This window comes from Manis pentadactyla, chromosome 6, assembly GCF_030020395.1.
Source record: "Manis pentadactyla isolate mManPen7 chromosome 6, mManPen7.hap1, whole genome shotgun sequence".
In the NCBI taxonomy this organism is placed as follows: domain Eukaryota; kingdom Metazoa; phylum Chordata; class Mammalia; order Pholidota; family Manidae; genus Manis; species Manis pentadactyla.
Genome location: NC_080024.1, coordinates 142,553,552 through 142,574,263, shown reverse-complemented (window position 1 = coordinate 142,574,263; position 20,712 = coordinate 142,553,552). Strand labels below are relative to the sequence as shown.

The window sequence follows — 20,712 nt, the reverse complement described above, 5'->3', positions numbered from 1 at the left end:
TTTTTGTTGTTGTTTAATTGAGGAAGATTTCAAGCACATATAAAAACAGTAACAGTCATATAATGAACCACCCCTTGTTCTTGGCCATCACCAGTGATCTTTCATCTGCATCCCCATCTGCTTCCTCCCTTCCCCATATTACTTCAAGACAAATTCAGCCAGTGCATCTGTCCATTAAACTTGGCTTTGAAACTAAAGTTTGTTTCACTTTTCATACCATGATAAGGTTTGTTTGCTGTGTAGACTTGGAGGATAGCAAAAATCTGCATTTAAGCTGAAGTAGTTAGACTGCTAACTATACCTCTTTCCTAGATGACACAAGAGTGATAGTTTCATTTGTTTGTTTGTTTGACTTGAGGTCCACTTTTAAGTAGTGTTGGAGTTATAATCTTCTAGAAAATATGTGGTGTCTTAAATGATCATAGTTCTTTGGAACCTTACTCCAGGGAAAAGATGGAGGGGAAGAGATGCATCATTTAGCTTAAGGTAAGCTCTGGTTCTCGTGTTCTGTCTGTTTCTGTGATGGTTGATACAACGTTGAACTCTGAGCTTAATTTTTCATTATAAAGTTCATTCATTGGTTAGTTCTTTGTTAAAGGTCCACCATGTGTCAGACGCTGTTCTGAGCCATGGAGAGATATCATAGAGAATAAAATAAAAATGATCTACATTTCAATGACATTGTATAGATAAGTATATAAATGGTATATGAAAACCTTTTGCAAACTCCAAAGTAAAATATAAAGGATATGATTAACATTTATTGCTTACTCTGTTTCTCACATGCAAACTTGAGTTCCCAAGTGTTCTAGGCTGTGGTAGTAAACTGTTTAAGTTTTACTGAGGAGAAAAAGATTATTTGTTCTCTCACATCTATGCTGTCCTGTTGCATTTCTGATGAAACGTGTCACTGAAATTGCTCACTTCATGGATACTTGAGTCACAGGTATTGTACACTCTGCTGAGGGTTTTACATGAGATCAAGGTTGAGCTTCTCAAGGATCCTGTAATGTAGGCATTATCTTCATTTTATAAATGAGGATCCTGAGTGAGGATATTTTTCCCGAGGTCCCACAGGTGGTAAGTGGTAGAGATGGGACTTTAGCCCCCGCCTGCCTCTCTTTTTGTCTTCTGACGGGAGTCCTTAACCACTTTTTCATTCTGCCCACTTGGGAAATAGGAGAAAGAGATCTTGGTCCTGAGCCTTTGGAATTTACTCTCTGTTAGAGACAAAAAACTACCACAGTTCAAAGCAGACAAAGACTGGGTCAGGCAGACAGTAAGTTGTTGAGCGCAGATGAAGAAGCCCTTCCATGGGGACAGCGTACCTGGACGATCTGGAGAAGGAGCGTTAAGTGCTTGTTGCCTGTGTGAGTGTGACCTAAGGTGTGGGCAGGAGGTGGAGTGGGGAAGAGGCTACGATGGGTGGGGCCAGAGCAGAGAGACTAGACTAGTTTCTACTGCAGAAATGAAATGCCAGTAATTTCCATAATGGGGAACACAGAAATCATCTGTCAATAGCTTTTGAAGACAAACTGAGTAGTCTCACAGATTCCCCGTGTGATCTACATGGCCATTTCTTGAGAGTCATTGATTTAGATTACAGAATATGTTGAACATAAGCTGTATTTTGTATTTGGTCTGGAGAGCAAAATTTAAATCTCATTCAAATGATTCCTCCCTTATTGATAAGCAAAGGGGTTCAAACATGACAAATATTCGTAGTATGTAAATCCTGATGTAGTACAAGCAGGTGTACCCAGGGTTGGGGCAACATTGTTTCCCGTGCATGGGGCTTAGAGGAGCTAAGATATAAATTCACTAGCTCTCTAGGTGGAGGAGTGTGGAGAAGGCGTGGCCTCTGAGTGTGGCTTGGGGTGGTTACCAGTGATGAGTCCAAGGACTGGCCTGCTAGGCAGGTCTGGTGGAGGAAAGCTTGCCAGTGGCCTGTTCTGCGGCTGAAACACTAACTTTGGGTCTTGAGTGTAGCTTGGCTTTTCGCTGACCGCGTGATGACAAAGCATATGTGTCGGAACTCTGAAATACTGAGGATGGCCTCAAGTAAATCCAGAGCACAGTCTTTTCAGAGTGCTTTTAAAACATGCTTTGAAACCATTTTGAAGAGTTCCAGATATCTAAAGAAAAGTTCAAATCCACGTGGTATTCAAAGGCTTTTAAGTAGTTTTTTCTTGGGCTGGGCACTGTGTGTACCTATTTATTCTTGATGTGGCTAGGATGGTTTGGGCATTATTTAAACCTTTCATTCTTGATGCTCTTCCCTTTATTCTAACACTATTTTTTTCTTTTTTTTAAGAGTTCTGGGAGGTCAGAAGGGTTATTCTGTTGAAGTAGCAAGTTCAGGCAGTTTAGATTTACTACTTGATGGGAATTTATCCCTGGCAGTGATTTATGATGGGCAGTTGAGGGTTTGCTCTTGAGAGTAGAGATGGAGGGGTGGGTAGATGGTTGAGGGGTGGGGAAAAGGCCTCTGGACAACTCAGCCAGAGCCTGCTTGTTCCCCAGACCTACAGGGAATAATGGTGTTGAGCCCTGTTTCCTAAATAAAGGAATGATCTTCCTAACTCAGTTCAGGGTTCGATAGTATTCCTTCACCTAAATCAGGTGATGTCACATGTTAGCCAATGCAGAAGTTGACTAGCATTAGTGATCATATGATAAAAGTTATAAATAGTGCTATGATAACGATGGAACTGAAGAAGTAAATTTTCTGAGTCTTCAGAGTCCGTTTGCAGAGCCCCAAAAGTTCTTACAAAGACAGGGGTGGGAGTCTGGGTCTGTGGACAAGGAGGATGTGGAAGCGCAAACAGTATTCAAGTGCATTTTGTACATTTTATTTCGTTTCAGAGTTTTATAAACTGTTCTCTCTGAATTACATCAGCATTGTAAGTGCTCTCACCACTCAGGAAATTCCTAGGGTTATACAGGAGCTCTGTGCTAGGAACAGGACCAAAACCAAATGTGCATTTCTTCTTAATCACATCACATGCAGTGAGTGGTCTCTCATTCTTAGTTCCTGGGAGAATGGGCTAAGACAGTGGTCAGCATATCTTATTTTTCCCCCTTTTTTGAAAGCCATAATTCTTCAAGTAAAAAGCCTGTAGTACCCCAGGGTCAGATTTAAAAGAGATGGCTGGGTCCTGGTGCCCTAGGGGCTGGGCTGAGGAGCACTGCCAAGGGCACCAGGGAAGACCACCTGACCAGCCAGTGTGGGGCATGTGCTGGTAGAGGGCAGGAGGCCCGGTTCCTGAGGAAATGGAGCAGGAAACCAGGCACTGAACTAATGCCTCCCATGCATTCAGTTATTTCACTTAGGAAGATCAGATTTATATTTAAGAAGACAAATAACCACAAAACATACAGATCAGAGGATGCCAAGATGGCTGGGCACCCACCTCGTCTAACTCTAGCGCAGATGTAACTGTGTGTCTCTTACTTGTCTCTTCAGATTTAAATTGGATTAATCATCCCTTCTCCAGCTTACCCCCACAGTGATGTTATTAGGTACAGTTAAGGCACTGTGTTTTGTGACTGGAGGCACAGAATGCTGAAGAGGGATTTTATCCCTGTTGGCACCTATGTGTTCTTGGGCAAAGAACTTGACCTCTCTTAATGTCAGTTTCCCTATCTGTAAAGTGGGGATAATAATTTGCACCTTAACAAATGAAATAAATTAATGCATATCAAGCACTTAGCTCAGCACCTGATACCTAGAATGCGTAGTCAGCACTCTTACATGCTGTCCAACATCATCCCAGGCACACATTGGGAGCTTCAGAAGCTCTGTATTGTTAGTATTATCATAAATCCTTAAACCTATCAGGTATATAGAAATTTAGACATTCCTGTTAATTGACCTGTCCAAAATCTGGAAGCCAGAACAGATAGTTAGAATTACTGGTTGCAGGAAACTCTGGAGATGGTTCAAGCCAACTGTGTTTCCAAGGAACACAGAACATATTAACCCCATGTTTGCAGTGTGATCTTGGTCCAAAACTCCAGGTGTGAATTCAGCTGGCTGGGAAGAGTTTGTTTGCAATCTAAGTTGAGTCCTCTAAGCTGGCTTTAAATAAAGCAGAGGATACAGTGATTAAAAACCAGATGTGGCCGTTGTTGCTTAGATTTCTGGGACCTACAATCTGTGAAGGTGTTAACTTCCAGATGGAATTAGAAGTAAGATTCTGTGGACCAAGTACATTCATGAAACCATGGCCGTGTCTAGAAAAATCTCAAGTAGGTGCCCTAGTCATATTTGATGTGTCAGTCATACACAGTGTCCATGTAAAACTCAGAGTATTTACATATGAATATTGGGAAATTTTGAAACATATTTACATATAAATAGATGCCATGGGGGGAATTTTATGAGGATTTGTTTGTATTTTCAGTTGAAGCCAGAGACCTTTAGGTTGCAGATACAAGAGATGAGGAACTACAGCTGACCCTTGAACAATGCAGGGCATTAAAGGCACTGACCCCTGCCATGCAGTCAAAAATCCACAAATAATGTTTGACTTTCCAACACATTCATTGAGAAAAATCTGCATATAAGTTAACCCATGCAGTTAAAACCCATGTTGTTCCAGGATCAACTTCATTAACTTTTAAAGTCACTTTGTCACTGGCCTTCTGTCAAGGGCTCTTGAGGTCTGTTGTCCTTAGTTCATGAAGTCGGGAAGTTGAGTGAAGGTCAGTGATCTGAGGTCATCAGGAGCACAGGGTGTAGGTCAGCAAGGGCTCTTAGAGGAGAAGAGGGACACAGACTAGATTTCATGGCATGTGGTGATTGTTGGGAGAGAATCAGAATCTGACTTTTACTAACACATGGGGAAGGTGCAATGAAGACAGATTCCTCTCCAGTCCTGACATGTAAACCATCGTTTCTCTGAGCTCAGGGACAGCCTCTGGATGAGACCATCCTGCCTTCATGCTACCATGTTTGATTTTGTTGCAAAGAGATAAAATGCTGTTAAAGAAAGTGTGGGTGGACATAACCCTAATACCCTGGTATAGCTTTTCTCGCCTTTGAATAGTACTATGACAAATCTTAAGAGATTTGGGGACAAGCAGACTTAATTGAAACCTCACTTTCAATTATGGCCCTGGAAAAATCACCTAACCTTCATAAAGCCTGAAAGTTTTGAATACTGCCTTCCATTTGGGGTGTGTCATGAGGACTTTATGAAATGAACCCAACACTCAAGTGACTGCTTAGTAGTCTTTGGATACAAGGGTTGGTTGTGTAGGTATTAACTGTTGATTATTTTTGAGAGAGAAACACAGCAAGTCTCTTCTGTCAAAGAAAAAATTTCTTTCCTGAAGTGTACCTACCTATACAAACCTGCAATAATAGGCCACAAATCTTATTTCTGTCTTTTTACTCTTAATATTGTATGTAAAGCATTTCCTGTGTTTTTATGGCTGTTGTTTAATGGCTACAGTAAAATTATAATCTATAAAACCAATATCCTATTGGACTTTGAGGTAGTTTCTCTTCCTGTTTTTTTATAACTCTCAATGATAATAAATTTTATGTGAATTGTTACTCAATGATTTCTAGTGGAAGAGTTTCTATAAATGAGATTATTGGGTCCAATGTTACAAATCTCTTTAGTGTTTTTGGTACATAAAGTGTTGCTGTATTGTTTTCCATAAGGAACATACCAATTTCAGTGTCAGCAGCAGTGTGAGTGTGTGTGTGTGTGTGTGTGTGTGTGTGTGTGTGTGTGTGTCCATTCATTCAGCTGTACCCCAGGCAGCATTAGATGTAGTTACTGAATGTTGTTAACTTAATAGACATAAAATGGTGTGGTGGGTTTTCATCAGTGTGCCTCTGCTTGCTTACTAGAAGACTAATCCTTTTCCTATTTATTGTGGCCATCTACACACTTAGCACATCTGCCCATTTACTGGCCTATTCAAACAAGCGGTTCCTATCAAATCTGAATGAGGAATATCAGCTGTCTCTTTCCAGACTAAAAACTTTAAGGTTTATGTTTAGTTCTGGAAAAACTATGCTGATCCTTATGCTTCTCTGTTATGTAATCTTGAGATGAAATGATTCCATTTATCAATAGGTTGGTGACTCTTCAAACATTAAAATTAGTTCATCTCGACAGACTAATATTTTGTTTTACCTTCAAAGTTTTGCTTTCAGGCAGCTGTCAGTGGTAAACCCCTGTGATTTTATCTTATTTAAACATGAATACAATTTCAAACCTAATCGCAGAGCAAAAGTAATGAAGTAAAAATGGGGCCATTGTCCCTAACAGGTAAGTAAGGATGAAGCTTGAATGCAAAACACAATGCTTTTCTCCTGGTAACTTTCAGTATTTATTATAAAAATACGTTGTGGACTGAGGCTGAGTCTCCAAAGTAAAGATTTGGGGGATTTGGGCATTGTCCTATGGGAACCAGTTCTAGTCCCTTGTTTACTTTTTTTCTTAGTTTCCCATTCAAAAGAATGGCAGCCCCACCCAGTCTTTAATTTTGAGCACATTTTTCTAGTTGCCACCACCCTACTTTGGGCCTGAACCCCTTCTTGCTTCAGCTACATTGCCCCACTGAGCGTTGCTGCTGCATATGGCTGGGGAGGTAATGTGACCTGACTCCTTAGTTTTACAGACAAATAAAGTGTGACTGGGAGATGGTCTGTCCAGTGTGACCTCTGGACCATCTCCCTGCCTGGCTCTCACCTTCCTGGCCGCCCGCCCTCCCCTGTCATGCCAGTCTTCCTGAAGCACGGTGCAGAGCATGGTCCTTTGCTCACAGACACCTTCAGCGGCTCCCCCTGCTGCCTGGGATAAAGTCTTGTCCAGGTCTAGCGGGGGACTGAGGGGGCTGGACCAGCCTTTCCCCACTCTGCGCTGCTGAATCTTTCAGCTGGTGGTGCCTCCGAAGGTCCTGCCACTGAGACTCCCTCTAGCTATTCCTCATTCCTAAAACTCTCATGCCCACCCACCCTGAGTTCTTGCTCTGCTCTGTGAGTCCCATACGGCCCAGCCCAAAACGCCTAGGAGATAATTATGGATTCACGTACACTCTAATGGGATATACATTGGGAGGCATTTACAATTTTATCACGCACCAGTGCAAGATAAATCTGTAGACTGCAAAGTTTGTTTTACTGGCCACTGCCTTCATGTCCTTTGCTTAGGTTTTCCTTGTGATTAATGATGGTCTAAGCTGCTGTGTGGAGGGGGAAGGCAGTTGACACTTGCCGTAGGGTAGCAGGCTCTGGTGCTTCCTAGACACAGCTTGAGTTCCAGTCTGAAGCCAGGTAGCCTGTCTGCACACATGTGACACCCTGTTTGGAATCAGCCCAAGCCGCCTCGCCTGTTACAGACTCACTAGGCAGCCAAAGGGCCTGAATCCAATCTGACGTTACCAAGCTAAATAACCTAGGGCTTAGCCCTCTCAGTTTTCTCATTGGTGAAATGGCAACGATGGTGCCTGGCCACACATCTCAGAATAATTCCTTGGCAATTTTGCAGGGCCGTGTATGTGAAAAATAGTTAGTGAGCTGTAAGGGGCCACCTCATGGTAACAAGAAATAATCATCATGATTAGGACGTGTTGGGAAGCCCTTAACAGTACAGAGACTGTATACAAAAAAATCCTTTAAGATTTATCAGGGAAATGAAAAACACTGCTCTTCTTGGAGTGGTCAAAGCTTGAGATTTCCCCTGCGCCTTTTCCAGGGGAAGCCCTCCAAGTTGTGCGGTGTGAAACGGTAACCTTTGTGGCAGAGGGCTCTGGGGTGGCCTTTCAGAGGAACAGAGGATGAAACTGTGGACTCCGAGAAGCATTTTCCATCATGAGTAAAGGTCCTGGCTGAATTGTCCCCACAGCGCTGAGATTAATGGTACCTTAGTTTTACATTACTTATTCCAGGCTTCTACATTTTTCTAGGCTTCAGTTTGAAAGGAAATAAATATAACCCTTGTTGTTGGAACAGTAATCATCTTGTTTCTATAACAGTATAAAGTTTAAATTTAATCTAGATCTTAGATATGTTTAATAACTATTGCTTTATGAGATTCTTTGTCTAATAACAACTGTTATCAAGCTTATCAGATTTTACTCTCAAGAGTATTGGGCAGATTGCAAACAGGGTGTGGCGTGTGTCTGGACTAACTGGGATTATAAGGAAGATCCTGCTGTTCTTCTTCAGAATAACTTGGAAATAATAGTGGTCATGTTGGGTACCTTAGCATAGAATTATTCTTATTTGTGATTAATGATATGTATATTAGTTATCTATTACTACATAACAAATTACTACAAAACTTAAATAGCACACATTTATTACCTCACAGTATCTGTGAATCAGGAATCCAGCACCACTTAACTGCATCCTCTGCTTCAGGGTCTCTTATAAGGCTGCAGTTAAGGTGTCAGCCCAGGGTGGGGGTCTCATCTGAAGGCTGGACTAAGGAGGGATCCACTTCCAAGTTCATACCGTTGTTGGCAAAACTTATTTCCTTTTTTCCCCCCCAATTTTATTCAGATACAGTTGACATAAAACATATTCATTTAGGGCATTCAACATAATTTTTGATGCAATCATTTTGCCATGTCTACATATGACTGTAAGTTTAGTTAACATTCATCAGCTCAGGTAGTTACAAGTTTTCTTTCTTGTGATGAGAACTTTTAAGATCTACTCTTTTAGCAACTTTGAAATAAATAATACAATATTAGCTATAGTCACCATGTTGTACATGTATAAAATTCATTTCCTTGAGGGTTGTTGGACTAAAGACCCCAGTTCCTTGCTGGCTATTGGCCAGATGCTCACTCAGTTTCTTGCTGTGTGAGCCTCTCTGTAGGAGAGCTGCTTCGTCAAGGCCAGAAGGGTCAGAGAGCTAGCTGGCAACAAGGAAGTCACCGTGTTTCGTAACCTTATCAAGGATGAGACACCCCATTACTCGTATTGTATTCTGTTGGTTAAAAGCAAAGCATTTTGTCCATCCCACTTTCATGAGGAGGGGATAACAGGGGCACGAACCAACTGGTGAAGCATCTCAGATTCTGCCTGCCAGAGTTGTAATCTATTTAATATAGCACATATAATAAAAACAAATAGTATAGAACCTATAGAAATATACTACACAAACTTATTATGTCATGATATATGTTGTGTTATGTACTTTTACATTATCTTTAGTGATAATAGGCAAAAGAGATAAGGAAAAACACATTCAGAAATACTCTTTCATGTTGAGGACTTTTAAGAGCCATATAAAGATAATGAAGAAGGAACAAAAATGAATACTGTGAATCTTACTTCCTATCTAAGCTTGGGTCACCCTGGACATGCATCAAGTCACGCAACAAAGACATCATTGACAGGGTACTTACTCTTGGCCTTCCGCTGCTACTGAGTTTATTGTTTATGCATACAGATCATTCCCTAGCCGGGGCAAAATTCAGCTTTTTTTTTGTTCCTATTTTCCCTTTATTTGAACATGGAAAACTTGTGATAGCAAACATCTGTGTTTTCATGATTCTGATGTCACAGTTTGTCTTTTCATCTTCTTTTGAAGAGCAAAAGGTTGAAATTTGGGGAAGTCTAATTTTTTTTTTTTACTATGTTGTGGTTTCAGTGTTGTATCCAAGAGCTCTTTGCCTAACTCAAACTCCACAGATTTTCTCCTGTGTTTGCTTCTACGGCTTTTGTAATTTGAAGCCTTAAATTTAGTCTGTGATACATTTTGAGTTACATTTTGCATAGAGGGTTGCAGGATTTGGATTGAAGTCCTTTTTTTTTAAGGGTAGGTATCCAATTGTTCCAGGATCATTTGTTGAAAACAATTTTTTTTACTCTACTGAACTGCCTTTACAGCTTGTCAAAAATTAGTTGTTTCTCTATGTGTGGGTCTGTTTCTGGACTTTATTTTGTTCCATTGATCTTTTTTCCTTTATCTCTGATAATATCACACTTTTCTAATTACTATAGCTTTATAATACATCCTGCTATCAGGTAGCATTAGCCCTCCAACTCTCTTCTACTTTTTCAAAGTTGGTTTGGCTATTCTGTATTTCTGTGTGAATGTTAGAACCATTTCTAAATTTCGGTATGAATGTTAGAACCAGCTTGTCAACTTCTATCATTAGTATGCTGGTGTTTTGGAACATATTACATCTATAGGTCAGTTTGGGGAATATTGGCATCTTAATAATATTAAGTGTTCTGTTCCATAAATAAGGTTTATGTCTCCATTTATTTAAACAGTCTTTAATTTTTCTCAGCAAGTTTTTATAGCTTTTAGTGTTTAGGACTTCCACATTTTTGTGGTCATATTTATCCCTAAGTTATATTTTTAATTATATTTAAATGGTATTTTAAAATATTTAAAGTTTTCATTACTAGTATCTAGAACTACAAGTGACTTTTATTTACTGATCTTGTATTTGGCCACTTTGATAAACTAACTTTTTTAGCTCTAGTTGGTGGTGTTTTTTGTTTTGTTTTGTTTTCTTTATAGATTCCTTTGGGTTTTCAAGATAGATGATCACGTCCTTTCTGAATAAAAATAATTTTATGTCTTGTTTTCTAAACTGGATGCCTTTTATTTACTTTTCTTGCCTGATTGTATTGGCTAGAATCACCAGCATGATGTTGAGTACAAGTGGTGACAGCAGACATTATTGTCTTCTTCCCAATTTTAAGGGAAAAGCATGTAATCTTTCTATATTAAGTATGCTGTTTGCTGTAGATTACAGATGCCCTGTTTCAGGCTAAGGAAGTTCCCTTCTCTTCCAACTTTGCTGGGAATTTTTTAAATATATGTAACAAGTGAGTGTTGGACTTTATCAAATGCTCTTTCTGCATCAACTGAGATGGTCATATGACTTTTCTTTTTTTAGCTTATTAATATATTGAAATACATGGATTTTTTTTTAAGATTAAATAAATCCTGCATTCCTGGGACAATCCCCTTATTGTTATCCTTTTAATGTATTATTGAATTCAATTTGCTAAAATTTTGTAGAGAAGTTTTGCATCTATGTTCATGAGGGATATTGATCTGTAGTTTTCTTGTCATGTCTTTGTCTGGTTTTGGCTTCAGGGTAATGTTAGCATTTTAGAATGATATAAAATGTTCCCTCCTCTTCAATTTTTTTTTTTTGTGTGTATTTGTGTAGAATTGGTATTATTTTTTTCATAAATGCTTAATAGACTTTGCCAGGGAAGTCTTCTGGACCTGGAGTTTTCTTTGTAAGAAGATTTAAACTATAAATCAGTTTTAAAAATAGATTTAAAATTTTTTCAGGTTATCTATTTCTGTTTGGTATTTGGTGTCTTCCAAAGAATTTGCCATTTCATCTAAGTTATTCAATTTATAATCATAAAGCTGTTCATAATATTCTCTTATCCTTCTTAAAAAGTTATACTTTTAAGTAAAAACCAAATAATAAACTGAATATTCTGTGACAGTAATAAAATCTTAAATTATACTTTCTATTTTTAGAAACTGGATTGCTGTAGATTCACATACACTTGTGAAAAGGGATACACAGAGATATCATGTACTTTTTTACCCACTTTCTCCCAATGGTAATCGCAAAACTGTAGTACAATATTACAGCCAGGATGTTGACAGTGATACAGTCAAGATACAGAACATTGCCATCATGGCAGAATCCCTACTGTTGCTCTTTAATAGCTACACCCCTTTCTCTCCTTCCTCCATCTCTTCTTGGCCCCTGACAGTACTAATATGTTCTCCATTTCTATCATTTTATTACATGGCGGATGTCCTGTAATGGCATCACACAGTATTCATCTTCAGTGGACACTTAGGTTGTTTACATATCTTGGCCATTGTAAAGAATGCTGTGATAAATAGCGGGGTGTAGGTATCTTCTCAAGGCACCACTTTATTAAAAGCTAGAAAACCCCCAAATGAAGCTCTGGTATAAATGACGCCTCTTGGTTCCTGTTCTTTCCCCCTCTCCCTGTTCCCCACACTCCACGGTTTTTAGGCAGGCCTGCAGAAAAGCCCTAGAGCCCATTCATAAGACAGCTGCCTGATGGGGGTTAAAACCAGGAGAGAGGAGGATACCGGACCTGCAGCTAGGAAGCAGACCCCATAGATGGTAAGGTAGGGAACTACCCACATAATATCCTGAACACCAAACTCAGCTAATACAGTAGCATGACCCGCGACTATCTTGGTCAGGCTCTGACCAATACATTCACTAAGGCCCCTTAGGGGGGGCAGGGAAAGGGGGAAGGGAACAGGGCTGAGGAGTTTGGTCCCTCTAGAGAGGATGTAATCTTTGAGTCTTTGTCTTCAAAATCTTTGTCTTTCAAGAACATGAGTTCTTGTATCTACTATCTATTGGTCATTGCCAGGGGCGTTCACAATCATGAGTTATCTAAACTAATCCTCACAGAGTTTGAAGGCAAATATCACATACACACACACTTTTTTTTTATAAATGGGAAAAATAAGCTTCCAAAATGTTAGACAACCCACCCAAGTTATAAACTAGTGAATAGTAGAGTCAGGATTTGAATCCGATCCGTGTTCTTTCCAGTAACTCATACTGCTTCTCAGATTAAGCAGCTGCTGATTCAGGAATTTGTATAAAGTTCATGTGACCAGAAAAATCCTTCAGCGCTAAGTCACACTGATGAATTTTTAAAAATCTGCTGAATCTTTTGCCCACTTGCTCTAATATCTATTCATTTTTACTTTTGTGCTGAGAAATAAGCACAGGGATAAGTGATAAGCTGGGTGTGGATGTGTCGGAAGATGCACGACCACCACGTCTTTACTGAAATGGGAGACGGAGACGTGTGTCATCCCACAGGCACGTGAAATTGTGTTCCTTCTTTAGTTCCACCGCTGTGCAGCAACTGAGGCGCTACCCTTCTGGTCAGCAGGGCAACTGTGTTATTTGGGGACCTTCCCCCCTTCTGCACTTGGCAGGTCATTCCACATTTGCATGACATGCGTCATTTACCCCAGTTAAATAATGGTTTTCTCTAGTTGAAGGCATTTGATGCTGTCTGTTTGGTTCGTCGCTCTCCTACTATCTTTTGTTCGAGTCCTGGGGTCAACCGACTTTTTCTGTAAAACACCAGATAGTAAATATGTTAGACTCTGAGGCTATGTGGTGTCTCTTGCAACTATTAAACTCTTGTTTTGTGTAAAAGTAGCCATACACAATACAAAAAGGAATGAGCAAAGATGTGTTCTGATAAAACTTTATTTACAGAAACAGGGGCTTGGCTGAATCTATGCTGTAGGCAGGAGTTTGCTGTCAGCTGTCTGGATTTGTAGCTCCTGAGAGGCCGAGAGAAAGTACCTCCTGTGGGGTGGACACTTGCCAGGCACTGGAGTCACTGGAATAAATGAGAAAGATCAGAGCTCGCCTTCAACACTTTGAGTACAAGGCTGGTCTAGTTTTGCGTAGATAGCAAAATCTCAGGCAATAGTTTTGGATGGCCTTAAATGAGTCAGATCCCTAAAAATCTCCATCACTTGCAACTTCTAAACTTAGCTGTTACTGTCAGTCATCATTGCCTTCAAGCTTCCGTCCTTCATCTAGTGACTTTTTGAAGACTTTCACTGTGTGACAGGTATGAAGTGTGGAGAGATGGCGAAGAACTTTGGTGTAAGCCCTTGAGGGCTTTGCTGAATGTTTATTTGTCCTTTCCCCAGATCTTTGAGTGTCAACTATATGGTAAGCACTGAGTCTCCCCAGATGGGCCTCTGTTCTTGTAGAGCTTGTGCTCTAGTGGGAGAGGCAGACGATAAGCAAGTAAAAGCAAATGTATATTTGCAAATCCTGGTAAGGAGGAGACAAACGTTAGTGCTCAGGAGGCCAATAGCACGAGGAAGAGGAAGGCAGATAGCTGCCCAACACCATCAGTGGAAGTGGGTTTTGAAGTTAAGACCCAAAGAAGGAACAATATTAGCCACACAAAGAATTGGGAGAAGAGCTTTTCAGGCAGTAGGAAGAATGTACAAAGGTCCTGAGGCAGAAAGGCTTTTCTTGCTTAAGGAATGAAAACAGGGCCATGGGCCACAGAGTAGTGAGCATGGCGGACATTGGAGTGTGCAGAACCCTCAGAGTTGGGGAAAGTTTGGATTTAATTTAAAGTAAAGTGGGAAACCATAATGTATTGGTCTGCTTGGACTTCCATCACAAAGTATCACAGAATTAGTGCCTAACCACAGACATTTACTTTCTCACATCTCTGAAGGTTGGCAGTCCATGATCCAGGTGCTGGCAGGGTTGGGTCCTGGTGAGGCCTCTCCCCCTGACTTGCCAATTCTCGCTCTGTCCTCACATGGTCTCCTCTCTGTGCCTGCACAAAAGGAGCAGTAGCTCTCTGACACCAGACCTGTTGGATTAGGGCCCCACGCTTATAACTTCATTTAATCTTAATTACCTCCTTAAAGGCTCTACCTCCAGTACAGTCACACTGGGTGATGGAGCTTCAATCTGTGAATTTTAAGGGGACACAACTCAGTGAATGACACATAGGAAGGGTCCAAGCAGACTGACAGGATTCTGGTGGCCGTGGGGAAGTGGACTGCAGGGAGTCTAGTTCAAGTCCACTTGGAGCATTTCAGAAGAGAGTTGATGGTGGTCTCAGGGAAGGTGGGTTGTGGAGATGGAGAGGGTGGAATCGATTGAAGGTGAGTGGGGGCAGAAATGACTGGCCTTGCTCTGCCTTGTGGCTGTCATGCATGGTTTACTTAACTGTGTCCCTCAGTAACCTGAAGCCTCTGATTGGCTGTTCCCAGGGCCTGGGGGGTGGTCTACACCTACTAGGTGCTTAATGAAGGTTGAGTAAATACACACGTGTCTGCAATGTACTTACCAAATGGTGGTAAGAGACACTGCAGTCTATGTCACTAAGGGCTTCAAAGAAGTGATTTCTTCCAAAATTTTCTGTGGTAATCCTAAGATGACAGAGCTCCACTGTTCTCATGTGTGTCTGCATCACACACACACACACACACACACACACACAGCAGAGAACTTTCTGCTCAGCCTAGAGCTCCCTGCCCCTGCCTTCCAAGTTAGGTCACATGGATGCGGCCTGTGGTGGAGGCTCGGGTAGCCGGTTGGTTGGTTATGTAACATCTTGCTTACTTTGGATCGCATACATTGGTTGTGGAATCCATTCCTTTCTATCTCCTCCCTCAACCTCAAAGGACTGCATCCAATCTTAGCATGGGAAAGAGACATTGAGGCACTTGGCAATAATGCTGATGAAATCAGCATTTTAAAAATGTTTCTATAGAATGCCCCTAATGCCACTGACCTGTACACTTCAGAATGGCTAAAATGGTATCTTTTATGATATGTACATTTACTCAGTTAAAAAGTTTTCATATGGTGCACTCAGACTTTTCAATATTTTAAATGCCCCCATGAAGGAGAGATGGGATCCTCACTCTGCCGCATACCAGCTGAACCTTAGTCTCTTTATCTGAAAGATGGGGTAATAATATCTACCTTACAGGATCGCCCTGCTTGACACAAAGTAGGTGTTCAGTAAATGGCAACCTCTTTTCATTCTGAAAGATTTCTAATGAAAGTTTCACCTTTAAAAGTTTGGGAATTCTAAAAAGAGTGTATTAAATTTAAAAATGAGCTAAGGCATAGATGGGCAGTATATTTCAAAACCACAGGCAAGGCCAATTAAGATGTGTCAAGTCCCAGAAAATAATCTCTTACTAACCCACAGAAAATTTACTTCTCTACAGGAAAGAGAAAAAAATGTTTTACTCTGCAATTAAAAACTGGTGCTGGTGCTTCAGTACACATATTTTATATAGTCTAATATTTTATTTCCCGATGATGGGCAAATGCATTTTAGATGTCATATTTGGAGATGGAAAAGCCTAAGGGATAGATTTCCTTCCCACCCATATTTCCATTTGTTATTATAAGTAACATTTTTTTAAACTATGGAAATAATTGTTAATAACCACAACTAACATTTGAGCACTTACTGTAGGCTAAAGTGAGTCAAGCACTTTACATGTGTCACTATCTCATTTAAAATCATGCATGGTGATTTTTGACACTTCAGGAAGTGAATAAATGTGTGTATGCATACCCGGGACTATTCGGTACAGGCAGATTGTTAACTCACCTTTCAAGTTAATGTGTTTGGACTTTTGCAATGTCATTAAAAACATTTCCAATCATGATCTAAATTGTTGTGCACTTTCCCATAGATGAGGATGCCACAGTTTATTTACCCAATTGCCGATCATTGAACATCCAGGTTACTTCTGGGTTTTACTGTTTTAAATAATATTGGGCAAAATCCCCATATAAATATTTGAACATTTCCTAGATGTACACTTATGGTATAAAAATTTAGATGTTCAAGAGCTAGATTTGGTACAAAGCATGCAACTAGCTAAATAGGTCCATTCAAGACAATTAACATGCAATTGAAATATATAACACACTAACATGGAAGTAAAATATAGACGATCTCTCTTTGGAAAGCAATTATTTTGCTGCAAAATTTTAATAATTATTGTGCAAATTATTCAACATCGCAACATTTTGTTTTTCTCTCTGGAGTAGGAAAAAGAACAATGCCTTCACCATGGTGGTGTGGGAGGTTTCAAGGAGCTAATGCCAATAACATATTTCACAAGGGCCTGGCGTGCAGTTAACAGTAAATGTTGAATGTAAGCTGCTATTATTAACAATATTGAGTGCATGGCAGTGTGGTGCTTATGTAAATAGCGCTAGGCTGTATGTCCTCACATAACCTGAGGTATTTGTGTAAATATTTTCCTAATATAAATATAAGGTTGTCACTGTATAGAGTCACTTTATGCACACAAACACAAATTCTAGATAATAGGGAGTGGTCTTTTACAGTTAGGAAAATAAGCTAGGAAGCACTTCCAGGAAGTCATTAGCAAAATTTGGGAATCTTAGCTTATGTTTAAAGGTATCACACAGTAAAGGCTCAGAATTATTAGCATTAGCAGAGACCACATATCTTAAGGCAGTAGTTATCAAAGTTTGCCAACAATCCACAGTAAGAAATTCAATTCTATCCAGACCCACAATGCAAATAAATTTATGTGTGGGTCAGTTTTGTAGAACTGTTTCACCAACAAGTACTAACTCTTGCTAAACGTGCTGTACTCTGATACGTTATAATCTGTGTCATTTTATTTTCATGTTGGTTGTGAACCAGTTAAATTTATTTTGCTGGGTAGAGACCCACAATTTTAAATACTACCTTAAAGTTCAATAAATCTTTTTTTAGAAAAGAAAAAAAGGTTTGCAGCTACATTTTTGTTGCTGTTAGTTCCCACTCAAGCATTTAATCAGTAGTGAATGGTTGTTGTTCTTATTTGCATGTTAATTTGAACTTCTCTGTCATTATTCAGACATATTTCCAGGTAAGTAAGACAGTGTTTCTATTAAAAGAGTGTGGCAACCAAATACAGAACAGAATCCAACCCCAAACTGGACACGAGTCATAATTCATTCTGGTTTCCCTTTCTTTTAAACTAGGTAGTTCCAGTTTGCCAGCAGAATGAATACAGAAGGAGACTCAGAAACGACATTTGAGGAGGATTCTCAACCTAATGACGAAGTGGTTCCCTACAGTGACGATGAAACGGAAGACGAACTTGAAGACCAAGTACCTGTGGTTGAACCAGAACAGAATCGAGTCAACAGAGAAGCAGAGGAAAACCAGAAACCTTTCAGAAAAGGCAACCGTGTTGGGACCTGGAAGCCAGGTACCATCCTTGTCGACCCTCACATGGGCAGGGGCAGCAGGTGCAAAGGACAGCCAGCTGGTTTTAGATCTGCCGGGAGATGTCATCCTTCTCTTGTCTTAGGATGCAACTGGGAGAACGGTCAGTGGGCTTGGATGAGTACACGTTGCATTGGTCTGCCGGGCTGGTGGGCCTTAACTGACTAGTTCTGCTGAGAAAAATAGAAGGTCCTGGTTAGGGTCTGTCTTTTCAGAATGGAGTTGTTTGTGGAAGAATTTGCTTCTTACCATACCCAGGAAGCTTGGAGTAACCATACCTTTTGTTCAGTCATTTGTGAATTTAAAATAGTTTCTGCTCCCTGCTTATTGTATGGCCAGCTGTGCTCCCTGCCCAGGATCAGGGCAGCTTCAGGATGGTCTAGACCAGGGGTCAGCAAACTTTTCCATTAAGGGCCTGACAGTGTATATTTTCAGCTCTGTGGGCCAGATGGTCTCTGTCGCAACTACTCAACCCTACTGATTTTTTAACATGGCTGTAGACAGTCTGTCATTTAGGATAACAGAATGTGTCTGACTTTTACGATGATGCTTTCCCCCTGTGGCTTTTCTATTTCATTTCCAATGGCTTTCCCACTCATGCAAATAAATGCCGTCTTTTCCTGGATCTCCAATGCTCCACAAGGAAGCAGATCCTTCTCTTTGACCCCAGATCTGCTCCAGATTTCAGGTTGAAAGTGTTTCCTCCACAGACCCTTGAATTCCAGCTAAAAAACAGCTTTCCCTTCATAGCAATCTCTGTGAAATTGTTCTGTTTCTGACTTGCCAGAAGCCCCCTGTGCAGCGGCAGTCAAAATAACCTCTGGTTTTATCTGGGGTCCCCCAAGTTTCCATCACTGCCAGTCTGCCCTTCCAGGCCTCCCTTCCCCTGGCCTTTCCTTCTGGTGTTTTTGTTTCATTTTGTCTTCAAACAGTTTTCACCTGTAGGAAAGCGACAATGCATGAAATCCCACGTACAAAATGATCCCTCCTTCTCCGGCCACACGGAGCCCCTCTTAGAATTATCTGACCTTATTGTGGATTTCCAGCTCTAATTTTAAACTATTTACTGTTAAGCTTAAGTGCTTTCAGCATTGAAGCCAAAGGTACTAAAACCGCAATGATTGACCTCAATTGACATAGAACCACTGCCTGTCTGACCAAGAATGTGGTCTCTGTCATATAACAGGTCCAGACTGGCTGTTGTTCCGATGGGGACACAGTTGAAGTAGCCTGACAAGTTAGCGAGGGAGTTCTGGTTGAGTAACCAAACATAACATGTTTTCTTCCTCATTCCTTCCTTGGTTGTGCTTGTAAATTTCGTATCACAATCTTGGAATGTCGACCACGTGGGCTATCTGATGAGTTGGCTCACTGGGTTAAGGGTAGACTTTGCTGTGGTGCCCCGCAATCAGATGTGCGGTCCCTACAGCAAAGCCACCAGGGCTGGGTGCCTGCAGAAATGTCAGAGAAGTACCCAGTGAGTAGAAACTCTCACCTCTTGTTTCTTTCCACCTCTGCCTTTGCATCCTGGTGCTCAGGGCCCTTTCCTGAGGGCTCGGTGTGCAGGTCCTATTCCTTGCAGATTTCTCCATTCAGAATCCTGGCACTGAGGAAGCTCAAACTTCACTGTGGCTCTTCTTAGTCCTTATTCAGTCATGGCTTCTATTTCTAGGGGACTTTGATGGGTCTCGCTTCTCAATACCCCTGTCAGATGACTTTGCCTGTGACTTTAAGCATATTATTCTAGCTCCTGTAACTGCCCTTCCAAAATCCACAGAGCAGATCCAGTAAGAGCCGGGTCTCTCTCCCTGCTTCCACTTCTGCTTCCCTCATAACCACTTGGCTTCCCTTCTTACCCTCCTCTTTCCCTCCCTCTCCTCTTCTTCCTTTGCACCCCTTCTCCCCCTTCTCCTAAACTTTTTTGCTAAATTCTCCCTTGAGCATTTTCCGATTAAGGTCAGTGTCACTCTGGCTTTTTTTTTTTTTAAGCCATCATCTGTCTGTCTTGACAATTTCCACAAAGGGCAGTTTCCTCCAAAGAGCTCAGTTCTTTGAACGCCAGAGCATGAGCCCCCCTGTGAAGTACCATTGGGTTGAGTACTAGGGCCAGTGTGCTCACTAACCCAGAGCGGTGCCTCGAAGCACAGGGCCACATTCATTTCCTCAACAGTATCGTCTTAGGGCAGCAAGTAGGTTTTCTTTTCTTAGAGATGCCCCAGCCCAGCAGAGCTTGAGTGCTAAGCCAGCATTCTGCGAGACCTGTTGCAAGTGCTTCTCGGGTGAAGGGCCTTGAATGTGTGCCCTGGGAGTCAAGGACAAGTGTAAATGTGTTATTAGATTGGCCATGGAGAAGAGAGAAGCCCACAGATTTTACCAAAGTAACTTTACTTTGAGCAAACGAGTGGGAATGTTTTGTCCGTGCTAGGGGGTGACCGCTCCCGTTTCCTGATGGACACCCTAAGACACCGTTTCCCAGAGTGTGTTCTGGGGAATGCTAGTTCTGGGAGATGCTTCAGGACACACGGATTCCATGGCCCCTGAAACAGGAACCTCAGATTCTTTATCCTCTTCTTGAAGTTCAAGGTGGTCCATTAGCATAAAAGGATCCCAGAAGTTTTGGCTTTAAAGAAACCAGTTTAATTTCATTCAGCCACAGGTTTCTAAAATTCCTTGACTCCAGAATGCTGGGATGGGATTGTTTGTTTAGCTTACCATCCCTCCGTCCAGGTGTCCCTAGGTCAATTCTTTGGGCAGTTCCGTGCCAGTCAGGAACCAGCTTAGAAACGAAGTCCCTGGGAATAAAGTAAGTGCTCTGGGAGGGTTCCTTGGTAGTGCAAGCTGGCATTTTCTTCTCCTGAGGATGGAATGAGAAAGCTGTCCTCTGCCTTCTCAGCAACACTGCTGTATTGGTGAACTCA

At 41.1% G+C, this 20,712-nt stretch overlaps 1 protein-coding gene across 1 annotated transcript in view; it reads left to right on the top strand.

Annotated features, from left to right (window-relative positions):
- ATP8B1 (ATPase phospholipid transporting 8B1) overlaps nt 1-20,712 on the top strand; it is a 115,761-nt gene that overhangs the window by 37,025 nt on the left and 58,024 nt on the right. Inside the window, exon 2 of the mRNA XM_036876721.2 lies at nt 17,548-17,777. Coding sequence (XP_036732616.1) covers nt 17,570-17,777 — 208 coding nt within the window. The 5' untranslated portion in view covers nt 17,548-17,569. The remainder of the gene's footprint in view (nt 1-17,547; nt 17,778-20,712) is intronic.